The 12,985-nt window shown below is 47.3% G+C and overlaps 7 protein-coding genes across 7 annotated transcripts; 4 read left to right on the top strand and 3 right to left on the bottom strand.

Annotated features, from left to right (window-relative positions):
- Positions 1-525: 525 nt before the first annotated feature.
- Positions 526-1,422, bottom strand: TSTA_085610 (2-deoxy-D-gluconate 3-dehydrogenase, putative; the record flags this gene model as incomplete). Its single annotated transcript, XM_002478248.1, has 3 exons — positions 526-975; positions 1,040-1,252; positions 1,303-1,422. The coding sequence occupies 3 exons, from the start codon at positions 1,420-1,422 to the stop codon at positions 526-528; spliced, it is 783 nt and encodes a 260-aa protein (XP_002478293.1).
- A 750-nt stretch (positions 1,423-2,172) lies between these two features.
- On the top strand, positions 2,173-4,721 carry TSTA_085600 (C6 transcription factor, putative; the record flags this gene model as incomplete). The annotated part of the gene is made up of 3 exons (XM_002478247.1): positions 2,173-2,291; positions 2,372-4,118; positions 4,164-4,721. The coding sequence occupies 3 exons, from the start codon at positions 2,173-2,175 to the stop codon at positions 4,719-4,721; spliced, it is 2,424 nt and encodes an 807-aa protein (XP_002478292.1).
- Positions 4,722-5,163: 442 nt separating this feature from the next.
- TSTA_085590 (3-ketoacyl-acyl carrier protein reductase, putative) lies at positions 5,164-6,046 on the top strand (the record flags this gene model as incomplete). The annotated part of the gene is made up of 3 exons (XM_002478246.1): positions 5,164-5,222; positions 5,296-5,720; positions 5,775-6,046. 3 exons carry the CDS (start codon positions 5,164-5,166, stop codon positions 6,044-6,046), a joined length of 756 nt encoding a protein of 251 aa, XP_002478291.1.
- Positions 6,047-6,125: 79 nt separating this feature from the next.
- TSTA_085580 (zinc-dependent alcohol dehydrogenase, putative) lies at positions 6,126-7,379 on the bottom strand (the record flags this gene model as incomplete). The annotated part of the gene is made up of 2 exons (XM_002478245.1): positions 6,126-7,274; positions 7,320-7,379. The coding sequence occupies 2 exons, from the start codon at positions 7,377-7,379 to the stop codon at positions 6,126-6,128; spliced, it is 1,209 nt and encodes a 402-aa protein (XP_002478290.1).
- A 733-nt stretch (positions 7,380-8,112) lies between these two features.
- On the top strand, positions 8,113-9,311 carry TSTA_085570 (hydroxyisocaproate dehydrogenase, putative; the record flags this gene model as incomplete). Its single annotated transcript, XM_002478244.1, has 5 exons — positions 8,113-8,199; positions 8,248-8,461; positions 8,512-8,711; positions 8,768-9,049; positions 9,105-9,311. 5 exons carry the CDS (start codon positions 8,113-8,115, stop codon positions 9,309-9,311), a joined length of 990 nt encoding a protein of 329 aa, XP_002478289.1.
- A 301-nt stretch (positions 9,312-9,612) lies between these two features.
- TSTA_085560 (60S ribosomal protein L17) lies at positions 9,613-10,602 on the top strand (the record flags this gene model as incomplete). Its single annotated transcript, XM_002478243.1, has 4 exons — positions 9,613-9,615; positions 9,847-10,060; positions 10,207-10,394; positions 10,444-10,602. The coding sequence occupies 4 exons, from the start codon at positions 9,613-9,615 to the stop codon at positions 10,600-10,602; spliced, it is 564 nt and encodes a 187-aa protein (XP_002478288.1).
- Positions 10,603-11,231: 629 nt separating this feature from the next.
- TSTA_085550 (uncharacterized protein) lies at positions 11,232-12,840 on the bottom strand (the record flags this gene model as incomplete). The annotated part of the gene is made up of 5 exons (XM_002478242.1): positions 11,232-12,056; positions 12,111-12,485; positions 12,550-12,588; positions 12,652-12,734; positions 12,804-12,840. The coding sequence occupies 5 exons, from the start codon at positions 12,838-12,840 to the stop codon at positions 11,232-11,234; spliced, it is 1,359 nt and encodes a 452-aa protein (XP_002478287.1).
- Between the last annotated feature and the right edge of the window lie 145 nt (positions 12,841-12,985).

The raw sequence follows: 12,985 nt of genomic DNA, 5'->3' as shown, positions 1-12,985 counted from the left end.
ACATGCATAAACCTGATATCGTCTGATCATTCGGGTCTCGGCCGTGAATCGTGGTCAATAGTGTATAGATCATGATGGAGGAAGCCACACTGCCATTCGATATTGTTGTTTGTTTCAATCAAGGCGAACCAAACGAAGCGCTGGGCCAATCGATGCAGGCGGCAAGGAGCCGATTGACCCATCAAGGGGTTGGCATGGACAATAGGACCGTTGCATGTTCTTTTGTAGGGATGAAGAGATGAAACAGCCAGTATCAGGTCTAGAATCAGGACGAGGGAGGATTGGTTGAGGTTATTCCGGTCGAAGAAAGAGCCTAGAAACAGCCGCTTTGATTGGTCAGAAGGGCTCGGCGGCAGCCTTTTCTAATCCACCAATCAAATCAATGTTTCAAGGGCTTGGCGGTCAGCAAGGGATTTTTCTATGTTTCATCCACTGTCTGGGATAGAAGACTACTATATCTACTCTGTAAAATGTGGATCAGATTGACTCGCTGTCAAAGATGTACAAGAATGTCCTCACGACTTCCTATCGACCCATCCAGCCTCCGTCAACGGTGATTATTTCTCCAGACACATAACTACTAGCCGGACTAGCCAAGAAGACAACCACACCCTTGAAATCCTCGGGCTTTCCCCATCGACCAGCAGGGATTCGAGCCATGATACCGGCATTGCGGTTCGCATCGTTAATCAGGGCAACGTTCATGTCCGTGTCAATATAACCAGGTGCAATGGCGTTGACATTGATACCCTTGGCGACCCACTCGTTCGATAAAGCTTTAGTCAACTGTGCCACTCCTCCCTTGGATGCTGCATATGCTGGGACGGTGATACCTCCTTGGAACGACAGTAAGGAGGCTACATTGATCACGGAGCCTCTTCGACCGCTCGGAAATTCGGAGGCGCCTCTGGATAGTAGATTGGCACCAAATTCGCGGGCGAGTGTGAAAACCGATGTCAGGTTAACGTTGATGACCTTTAACCGGAGAGTGTTAGTATTCCGTTCGTTGTGTAAACCACTGGCTCTAAAGTTAACCCACCTCATCCCAGTCCTCATCGGGAAACTTCTCACTAGGATGTCTCTTTTGGATTCCCGCGCAATTGAGCAAAATGTCTGGTTGTACACCCTGTTGCACAAGTGTAGGGATGATCTTTTTCACAGCCTCTCGGTCCGATAGCTCAGCCACATGTATCACAGCTTTCCGGCCAAGTTTAGTAATTTCGTCGCGTGTAGCAGTATTCGACTCGTGTCTCTAGTTTTTGTGTTAGAGCTGTGACTGAGCGTTTTGGCGCAATGTCATACCTGAACTAGAACAATGTCTGCGCCAGCTTCGGCGAGTGCAATGGCCATTGCTTGACCTATGCCCCGTGTTCCTCCTGTGACCAAGGCAGTTCTGCCTTCTATAGAAAAGAGAGACGCCATAGCGAATATGTCCCGCACCAACGCCAATGAGCAAATCACAATGCGAATATGAAGCTCTCTGAGTACGTCAAACCAGGAATTCGTTCAACGACCAATCTCTCAATTGAATAATCACACCGAGGCGTAAGACTCGTTCTCGTCTTGTATACGAGTAAAAAGAATCAGGTGACGAAATTACTCGACACGGATAAAAGAATGAGGGGCCGACCTATCAATAGCCGACGCTTCTCCGCATCGGCTATTGACTTCTCCCACATATTTTTCACTCTCTCGTACGTTCTCCATATACTGGTACGTAGTCTTCTCCAGAAAATTTCTCGAAATTGCAATTCGGTCTAGTATATGCATTATCGCTAATATGTCGTACATAGTTAGTCTAGTTACAATGCTTACATAACGAGTAGCTGTATGACTCTTGAATAGTATGGCGTATGGGGACGGCTAGTTAAGCTAGCTTAAACGTTAATCTCGATGGAAAACCTTTACATAATCAGCCTACAGTTGGCACGACCGCTCTTTGGCCTCGCAAGTCACGAGCCTAACCTTCAAACTATGTTCTTTTCTTGACTCTGGTATACTAATTCATCATCCATCGTTTTGGCTGTAGATGAGCTGTCAACGATATGGTCTCATCTGACAGTTTGCAGTCAGACGACTCGGATCATGAAAAAAAAAAATCCGCCTGAGTGACCCTTTAAAACCCACTAACAGGCTAGCCATTCACTTGGTGGCATATAGCCGATAGAGAAAATGGGCCCTGTAAAGATACAGACAGAGCCGGTCTCCAGACAGCACAGGAAACTCGGCCCGGGACAACGCGTCTCGCGAGCATGCCTATTCTGTAGACAGCGAAAGTCACGTTGTGATCTGTGAGTTTAATCGGCCGACTCCTTGTGATTGTATTAGCCGATCTGTCAAATTACCGATGGAATACTAATAGCGACTGTAGGGATAGTGGCGGCAATCCAGGAACTCCACCCTGTCAGAGGTGTGTGCGTGAAGGCCGGGAGTGTATACTGGGGACCTCTAACAGAGGTGGACGACGAATACGCAAAAGCAAAAGTGTTACAGCATCCAAAGAAGATGAAGCTTCAGCACAAAAGACGCCTGAAAATCGATCTTCCGTCTCGGACTATCAAGAGCATAACACCAACAGGGCGTCATTTTCGGCACCTGGATATCCAATTGCCGACCTCTATGTGAACCAGGCCAGCAAACCGGCTGAAACTGTTACTACTGATGTTCATGATCAAGATCAAGAACGTGAAATTGACGGCAACGAATCTGCAGTTAGCTCTGATAGCGCAATTGATTCGGCCGTGCCCCGAAACCCCTCTGATGCATGGCAATGTCTGACTGGAATTGCGAAGCGAGGAGAAGAGACTGAAGAGTTTCACCACTCCACAGAAAGCGCAACGCAACAAAGGCCTCTTAACGTATTCCCCCACGAAAAGGACACTATGGGCGTACCCTCTCACGCACCCGTTGCTTCTGGAATTGCGACATACGAACTCGTCAAAAATGGGTCACTGGATCCAGAGCTGATTTTCAATCTGATCAAGCGTTACCAAGTACATTTCCATCCTTATCAACCACTTGTCCCGCGACGGTATTTTGAGCGTGAGACGCTCAACGCATTTGCCTCGAATGAGAAAAACTTACTTACCGCCGTGCTCACAATAGCGTCCAAGGATCTGCTTGATATGCCTCATATTCATGAGTACTGCTCGAAATATATGCACGAACTCATTGCAAGCATTGCAGCTGGTACTGATTGTGATGTGGAGGCAGTCGAAGCACTGATTCTGTTAGCAGAATGGGAACCACAAGGCCTCCGTCCAAAAATCGAGCGTGTCGGAAGAGGTGAAGAAGACCGTGCTGCTTGGATGCATGTTGGTCTCGCCCTACGCTCGGGTTATTTCATGGGTTTGGATCGTACTTCATTTCGAGGCGATCCAGTCGGTGAGGACTGCGATGCACGAAAACGTCTCGCCTGGACTTCATGCTACATTACGGACAGGTTGATATCGGTCAGAATCGGACGAGCCTTTTGGTCTCGTGGACCAGGACCAATGTCTGGATTTGTGAGTCGGGATTTTCCTTCTTTACTGCCAGCCAAGGAAGGGGATGAGGATTACGCCAAGATCATCCAGGCTACATTGGAGTTGACGCAGTTGTACAGTAATGTGCATGAGATTCTGTATTCGGGAATGCGGTCAAGCAACCAGATGATGCTTATGGGTGATTATATCAAATATGCCGATGATTTTCGCACTGCAATACACAGATGGAATCAGACATGGGGAGGGTTCCAATGTGAGATTCTCCACAGACAAAGAAGACATCAACTGACAGAATGGAATGACATAGGCTCGCCCAACATCAAACTCACTTTACAAATGTCTTATGAGTACCTACGACTATATACCAATGCCTTTGCCTTCCAAGCGGCTATATCTCAAGCGATTGTGCGCAAACCAAAGACAGCGGATCAGCATCATCAAAAGGAGCATTTACGGGCGACCTTTAGCAACGTGGCGACCATGCCCGATGCACGCTTTATATATGAGTCACTTGATGCGGCAAAGTCGTATCTACATATACTTGTCAGTCTGGTGAATCCGGAGGATCATTTACGCTTCATGCCGCTTCGATACTATTTATATAGCATTTATGCTGCTGTATTTTTGTACAAGGTAAGTCAGACGTCTTTCTCTCCATGACCTATGCTAAGATTTCAGGCACGTTCATTTGGCGTTATGTCACCCAAAGAAGAGCTTGAAGTTCGTGAACTAGTATCACGCACAACAGAGACATTACACCGCGCCAGCGCGGGTCCAGACGACATGGGCTCACGATATGCGCGATTACTCGAAATGCTATGGAAACCTCGCTCATCGGTATCCGTAGCATCATCCGAATCCCGTCGCCGCAACGAACTCTCCATCACCAGTCTTGCTAACAATTCACTGTCTCCCGGGACAGCAGGTATAGGAGTGGGAGCCTCCCACCAACACCAACAACACCCTCCTCATCAACATGCACATCAATCCCCACACCAAACCCATCACCATCAGCAATCAACACATTTCAACCCGGCTAATGACTTTTCCTGGCTGGACCTGGGTGCTGTCGGCGATTATGTATCGGGAGATCAGATGACAGCTGGTATTCTAGGCTTTGAGGGTAGTTTGGAGGACAACGGTGGGGTGTACTCTGCTGAGCAGCATCAGCCACAGCAGATATGGCAGATGCCACTTTGGACTGGAGATTCCATGTCTACGAGTTTGTTCTTTTAAGTGTACAGTAGAACCTGGTTATAACGACCAAAGGCCTCTCATGGCCTGAGCCCATATATCCAGAAGTGAGTTCAATTTAGGGATGAAGGCTACCTCCTATATATTCATCTAATTTGGTATTAACAAATTGGATGCTCTTCAGTCCCATATTAAAGTCACCCAAGCTGGTATCAGTAGAAATGTGGAGTGGCCTTCCAATCGTTATAGCCAGGTTCTACTGTATATCTGAGTAGTCACTATACTAGCAGAGCTTACGCTCTGCTAATAAATACTGTATGGTATCGGCTATTCCAGTATTTACCCCACTCGGAGTAAGTCCGGTTCATAGACCGATTGATACGAAGTAGTCATACGGATTAGCCTAAATCTTTATATCAGAAGCGTACCCCATCTTGCGGTCTGTCGGGTTGTACATATCATTACCAAGGGCTATTGCAGCATCATGTCACAACTAAACGACATCAAGGGCCGATTAGCCCTCATCACTGGCGCTTCTGGAGGGTATGTTCTCTAGAATACTCACAATACGATAGAACAGAAAGGCTTTGTTCTGAATGTGTACTAATAAATACAGAATCGGAGCAGCATGTGCCCGCCAACTAGCCTCCAAAGGCACCCATCTAGCCCTAACCTACATGTCCAGCCTCCCCAACATCCAATCCCTCACCATTGACCTCCACTCCCTCAACAAGGACATCAGAATCTCAATCCACAAAGTCGACGTCGGCAAAGCAGAAGACATTGACAAAATGTTCTCCGAAATCGACGCCCAGCACGGCCACAGACCTGATATCCTCATCTCAAACGCAGGATATGGTAAACGTATCCCGCAGATATGGGATATTGACCTTGAAGAGTTCGATTATACGATTAATGTGAATTTGAGGGCATCGTTTATTTTGACGAAGGGATGTGTGGAGTATATGCGGAATCAGAGATGGGGGAGAATTGTGTTTATGTCTTCTATTGCGGCGCAGGGAGGGGGGATTAATGGATGTCGTGAGTCTTCCCCTATCTTCCTCATGAATGAGTTTCTGTGTTGACTTTGGACAGATTATGCAGCTTCAAAAGGGGGCATTTCAGGTATGATGCGCAACCTGTCCACTCGATTGGCAGAATACAACATCAGCGTCAATGATGTTGCTCCCGCCATGATTGGGGATACGGGTATGATTCCTAATGGTGCTGCGTTCCCGGGGTTGACGGAGACTATCCCCTTGGGAAGATTGGGTGTGCCGGAAGAAGTTGCTAATGTGGTTACAATGTTGGTTACGACGGGGTATATGACGGGACAGAGTTTGTTGTTGGCCGGTGGGTTGAAATAGATCAATACTTTTGCTATTACCTATGCATCTATGTACCTATGAAATGGAATGGATATAATCGAACGGCAGAATGTAGGAATCAAAATGAAGACTCAATCAGGACCTTTACAACTGCAACACCCTCTTCATCAACACCCTTCGCAGCCAGCGTGAACGCTCGCTCACCCTGCCCTTCCACAGACAAATCAACTCTATGCGTCACAATCTTGTCTTCCACCCTCTTAAAAGCCTCCTTTTCCAGCAGCTCAATCGCCGCGGGATATGCGTACTTGTCGTATCGGAACACACCGATAATATCCACTTCTCTCAACATAGCGGCACCATGATGAAGCGTCAAAATAGGCGCACCCATACCAACCTGCACCAAAACACCGCCCGCCGCAGCAGCATATATACCAGCTTGAATACACGGCGGCACACCGGTACACTCATACACTCTCGCAAATCCATTAGGAATATTATGCGTCTTCTTGATTTTATCCGCCGTCTCTCGAGCAGTTTTCATCGCATACGCCGTCTGCTCCTCTTGCGGCGCATCCTTTGCCGGCGGCGTCGTAGCTGAACGTTCAATAAGATGCGTCTTGAGCCCCAAACCCAAAGATTCTGCAACCTTCAACCGTCTAGCATCAATATCCGCAATGATAATAGACGAGAAATGCTGAGACGTCGCCAATGCAGCCGCCATCAACAACCCAATTGCACCAGCACCAAACACCATTGCTGCACTCTCTTCACCCAACGATCTCGCGAGCTCCGCCTCTTCTTTCGTAGGTGGATGCGAACGACGAATCGCATGTAAACACACAGCCAACGGCTCCGCAAGCGCACCACCCGCATACGACACCGAATCTGGTAGCTTGTGACACATATCCTCGGGATGATTCGTGAATTGCATCAACGTCCCGTCCAAATGCGGGAACGTCTTTGCGCTTGATCTGAATCTCATATTGGCACAGAGATTGTATCGATCAGAGGCACAATACAGGCATTTCCGGCATGGCAAGCCGACTTCGAGAGCGACGCGGTCACCAACCCGAAGGGTTTTGACGTCTGGTCCTGTAGCGGTTACGAGACCGCTTGATTCGTGGCCGAGGGCCATGGGTCGTTGGACAACGAAGTCGCCGTTGCGGCCGTGGATATAGTAGTGTAGATCAGAGCCGCAGAGGCCTGTTGCGCGGATGGCGAGTTGGACTTCATTTCCAGTGGGAACTGGGGTGTCGCGTGTTTCCTGTACAGTTAGCTTGTGTAGTTTATGAAGCATGAGAAGACATACTAAGCGCAGGTCTTTGGCGCCGTGGAGAATAAGAGCTTTGGATTTTGTTGTTGTCGTCATTTTGAGATGCTCAGTATGAGCTATGTCTCTCTATAAGCTGTTCGGTTTTAGAATGCAAGCTGAATATTTCGAATGTATATGGTGAATCTGTTCCCCGGAAGTGAAAATAGGGAGATCTTGTCAATTATATCACTCAATCTGAGTAAACCATATTACCCCACCTACAGACCAAACCACAAGACATTCTTCACATCTCCATTTTTAGCCGGTAAATGACTGTATTGTATAGGTAGTCATCTTCTGATGAACGTATACTCGGAAACCCAAGCGCGGAGAGAAATCCGAATGAGGGGCAAAACGTAGCCGGCAATTGACTCTTTCTGCTGACGTGGGGGTCGGCTATTGCTCGATTACTCAATATATTGAGACCTGGTGGATATTGGCCAGAACAGCACTGAATCAGCTTCATTTGCCGTGTAAGATATTGATCTTGTGGAATTAGGAGGAATGTACTGAGGGACTGAAGGGGTAAGTCGGTCAGTCATTGTACAATATAAAGTATTAAGAGAGTAAATCAAGTCAATTCGTTATTTCGGACTTTTCGTAAATTATATTAATACACATAACTCTTCTAATTTTCCTGATTTACATTGCATTCACGTGAGTATCTTTTTTTTTTCTTGTTACATCACATCATCATCTTCCCAGAATTTGCTGGCTTGTAGACCACGTCTCTAATGCACAAGACCAGATCGCATCAACGCCTTTCCAACATAGCAACACACTTGCAACCATGCGGTCGCAAGCTGCTCTACTAATCGGCGAAATCACCCATGCACGACCGGAATGGGAGCAACTTTCTTCTAGATTGACACTCAAGGTATTCCTTCTCTCAGCAATTGGTGAAAGATTGCTCACTGTTACATAGGAATTCCCCTTCGGAACACGAGAAGAGTTCCTACGAAACTGCAAAAACGGAGATTACGACGATGTTGTGGTAATATATCGCAGTAATACCTCTACCAAATACACTGGCCGATTCGATAAAGAATTAGTCTCTGCTCTACCCAAGTCGGTGAAATATATTGTTCATAATGGAGCCGGATATGATAATATCGATGTTGCTGTTGTGACGGAAGCTGGTACGTTTTCTCGCAGCTACGCAGTATGTGAGTACTAAGAGTCTGAATAGGTATCGCCGTCTCGAGCACGCCCGTCGCCGTGAACAATGCCACTGCAGACGTTGGCATTTTCCTCATGATTGGAGCTTTGCGCCAAGCTCATGTACCTATAACTTCCATTCGGGCCGGTCAATGGGCTGGGAAATCCAAGTTGGGCCATGATCCCAAGGGTAAAGTACTAGGTATTCTAGGAATGGGCGGTATTGGACGTGTATGCTGCCCCCTCTCCAAGGAGTTTGCAATGAAGCAGAGCTGACAGATACAAAGGAAATGGCACACCGCGCAAAAGGCTTCGGAATGACAATCCAATACCACAACCGCAGCAGATTATCCCCCGAACTCGAAGAAGGCGCCAAATACGTCTCGTTTGAGGAATTGCTAGCGAGTTCTGATGTGTTCAGTTTGAACCTGGCTTTGAACCCTTCGACGCGGCATATTATCGGTGCTAAAGAACTGGCCAAAATGAAGGATGGTGTAGTAATCGTAAACACGGCGCGTGGAGCGTTGATCGATGAGAAAGCGCTCGTCGCCGCAATTGAGTCTGGAAAGGTCTGTCTGCGCCCTGCTTCCTACCGTAGTAACTTACCTACTGACTCGTATACAGGTTGGATCCGCCGGATTGGATGTCTATGAAAATGAGCCTCAAGTCGAAGAGGGATTGTTGAAGAGTGACAAGGTATTTTTGCTGCCGCATATCGGTACGATGACCTTCGAAACGCAAAAGGAGATGGAGTTGCTGGTGTTGGAGAATTTGAGATCGGCGGTGGAGAAAGGTGAATTGGTGACTCAGATACCGGAACAGAAGAAATAGATAGTATGATATAGCTAGAAAATAGAAATCATGAATTCTGAAATGTTTTTCACTTGAATCTTGAAGCGGAACTCCATTTCCGACAGTAGACATAACACGTGACCTCCGTAAACAGCCTAGCTTAGGGCTCGCTTAGGGCTTAACCGTGTCCCGTGCCAAGACCGAAAAAAACCACACGACTCTTTCTGTGCTGACAAGACCCAGTTGGCGGTGATCGGTCCTTGAACGACGTCTTTTTCACTCTCCTACATACTCGACAACCCGACAACGAGGACCATCTCTTTTCCGGCAATCTTTCAAGATGGTGAGTTTTATATCTTTGCGAGTGTGAATTTGTCGAGGACGATCGAGGGGTGATATTTGGTTGTGATTTGTGATTGAGGTTATCAATGATGTTAAATGTTGATGGAATAATGGTGTTGGTTCGATTTTGTAAACGACACATGGAGATTATCACCACGACCGACTCGACAGGATCATCGCAATTTTCACAGCTCTATATTGAAGAGTTATCAACTAACTTACATTTCAACAGGTCCGTTACGCCGCACACACAATCCCCAACGCAAAGAGCGCCCGCGCTCGGGGTTCTTACCTCCGCGTCAGCTTCAAGAACACCCGCGAGACTGCCCAGGCGATCAACGGATGGAAATTGCAGCGTGCTCTCGTCTACCTCGAGAATGTCATCAATCACAAGGAGGCCGTTCCCATGCGCCGATATGCTGGATCCACTGGTCGCACTGCTCAGGGTGAGTGATATCTAGCTTGATGGAGACAATTCCGTCAGAAAATTGGAGGAGAAGGACGAATATCGAAAGATTTGAAATGGCGATTAGAATTGTTTACATCCAGCTGGTGATGCTATAATGGGTTGGATCCATCTAACAATCAATAGGCAAGGCATTCGGTGTCTCCAAGGCTCGCTGGCCCGTCAAGTCCGCTGAGCAGTTGCTCGGATTATTGAAGAACGCCGAGGCCAACGCCGATACCAAGGGTCTCGACACCAGCAACCTCATCGTCAAGCACATTCAGGTCAACCAAGCCCCTAAGGGCCGCAGACGTACCTACCGTGCTCACGGTCGTGTATGTTCTTTCCTATCGCGTCTAATTCCACGCTAATTCTATTATCCAGATTAACCCCTACATGACCAATCCATGCCACATCGAGCTTATCCTCACCGAAGGCGAGGAGGTCGTCCAGAAGGCTCCTCACGTCGTCGCCAAAGAATCTGCCCGTCTCACTTCCCGCCAACGCGGTGCCCAGATCCGCCGCGCTATTACTGAAGCTTAAATGTGTAAATGAGATGGAGTGGGTTTGCGTGCGGTTGTGTCGAAAAAAAAAACATCCTGGAAAGGAAGGGAGAGAAAAACAATCTCGATGAAACGGTCTTATTAAACTTGGCATTAGGAGTTTGAATGAATACCTGTGTTTTTCTAAATTCCTTTTGAAACGAACGAAAGATTCAACCTCTATAAAGAATGGAAAGAATCTTATTCAAGTCTTTTCTTTTGCCAGAAAATGGGCCACGATTGAATTGTTCATGTTTGATGTTCCACAGTCATGGTGTCAAAATCTTATGATTTAATTTTACCTAGGTACAAAGGAATGAACCAACCTTTGCCTATTTCTACTATACACCCATCACACGATACCTAGGAGAATGATTCAACATTGCTACCTAGGTACAAGTATAGAGGGGAAAGTACGCAGTGGATGACGATGCAATTGACCAAACGTCGGAAATATATACTAATCACGCATAGTTCAATACATGGAATGTAAAGGGGTATATATGTGTGGGGGCAGCAGGGGACAAAACGCAAATCAACAAACGAATGGCTATGTTCAATGATATGATACTGTCGAAAGTATATGATATAAAATATGCTGAAACAGGCGCTGACAGAAAACCTGAAATATCAAACGGCACGCCGGGTAGGCTCTTGCTGTTGATGGTAACCATGACCATGGCTATCTTCTGTAGTACTATCTGCGAATGGATTCTCGACATTAAATTCATCCGGGTTGTATTCATAGCGGTTGGACGTAGTAGCGGTGGCAGGTTGTTGAGTGTTAGACGGAGTTAAGGTGGGAATTGTTCTTGTTGAGGGAGCCTCAGCTGGAACTTCGACTGGATCACGGTCGAGCCCGGGAAGTGAGAATGGCGTGTCTAGAGATGCGTGTACTGAAGGACGTACTGAGCCTCCAGCCGTGTTTGCAGAAGAGAGATTTTCATTTCCTAGTTCGGGGATGAGAATTCCGGATTCTCCCCCTTTGTAGTTACCATTGGTGTTACCGCTGACAGGAGGAACAGCAGGGCTAGCGACATTGCTATTGGAACCCGGCGTTGTAACAGGCGTCGAAGCCCCCAATGCCTTCCTAGCATTCAAAAGCGTGCGTTGATACTTCGACAACGCTACGGAGAGTTGCTCATTCGTTTCAATCAAGGTAAGCATCGTATTCTCATCTGGTGGCGGGTTCTCAACGGCCATGTAGTTCTGAATAGATCTCGAGGCGGACTGGCAGCGCTGCGAGAACTCACGCATTAACTCATGTGATTGCACCTCTGCTGCCGGAGTGCTTTGTGCTAATTGGATGAGTAGATTGGCAGATGTTCTTGCCTCGGATATACGCGATGCCAGCTCATCAGCAGGAGGTAATTGTCCTCCTCGGCGAGGAGGACCACCTTGAAGGAAACCCGATTGTTGGAATTGTGGGTTCTGTTGACCGGGTAGTGGTGGTGGCTATATTCAAGCATTATTAGCTTGACTGCGAACAACCTAGCGGAGGAAACCTACTGATCGTGTATAAGATTTTTTCTGCTTCTCCTTCTGCCACATAGCAACAAGGCCCGCTAGATCCTCATCCCACGATTTCTGAGTCTCAAACATATCCAACATCTCACGCAGCATCTGCTGCGCCGGCATATCTCGGCCTTCCCTCAAAAGATCCCGGATTGTGCTGACAAACTTGGCATCAAAGTTGCGTGTGAATGTATGGCCGGGATTCTCGGATAGAATGCGAATCAGCATAATAGAATTATACTGTATTCCGCCTTGAACTTTGGCCGGGCTCGATAGGTATTTGCGTATTCGCGCGGCGGCTTCTTTGGCTGCATTCGCGCTTGATTCGGCGGCTTCGACGATGGCGGGGAGATGGAGGTAGTCATTGGACTGTATGGACGCATGTCAGTACTACAGTCGGCTGAATTTCTTGTACATAAAGGTATCATCGTACAGCGCTAGTTGGTCCGCCACCAGATTCGCAGAAAGCTTTCTTCTCGAGGTATCAGCATCTTCCTTTCTTTGTTGACAGACCCAAATAAGATATCTAACGCACAATTTCTCGAGCAATAATCGCCTCTGGGGAGTCATTTCCGGAGGGAGTTGGCGAAGGACTGTCTTGCGCACTTAATGGAGAAGCTTTTTGTTTGAAAGTGAGATTAGCCTAGAGCTCGTAGATGTGAAGCTGCCGCATTGCGTAGAACGTACTGACGCGCCTCTGCAGGCCGCTAAACATGCGCTTCATGTTGTCGCAGGGGATGCTGTGTGTTGTAGATGAAATGCAAGATTGAAACAAGGAAGATAATATTGTTGGTTGGTCACACTCCGACAGAAGTGCTTACTCGACGTTTCTCTGGAGGAGCGCCGTTTAAGCTAGTCAGGCTTAAAAT

The sequence above is a fragment of the Talaromyces stipitatus genome, genomic scaffold (genome assembly GCF_000003125.1).
Source record: "Talaromyces stipitatus ATCC 10500 scf_1105507295527 genomic scaffold, whole genome shotgun sequence".
NCBI lineage: Eukaryota > Fungi > Ascomycota > Eurotiomycetes > Eurotiales > Trichocomaceae > Talaromyces > Talaromyces stipitatus.
This window is presented reverse-complemented; position numbering and strand designations above follow the sequence as displayed.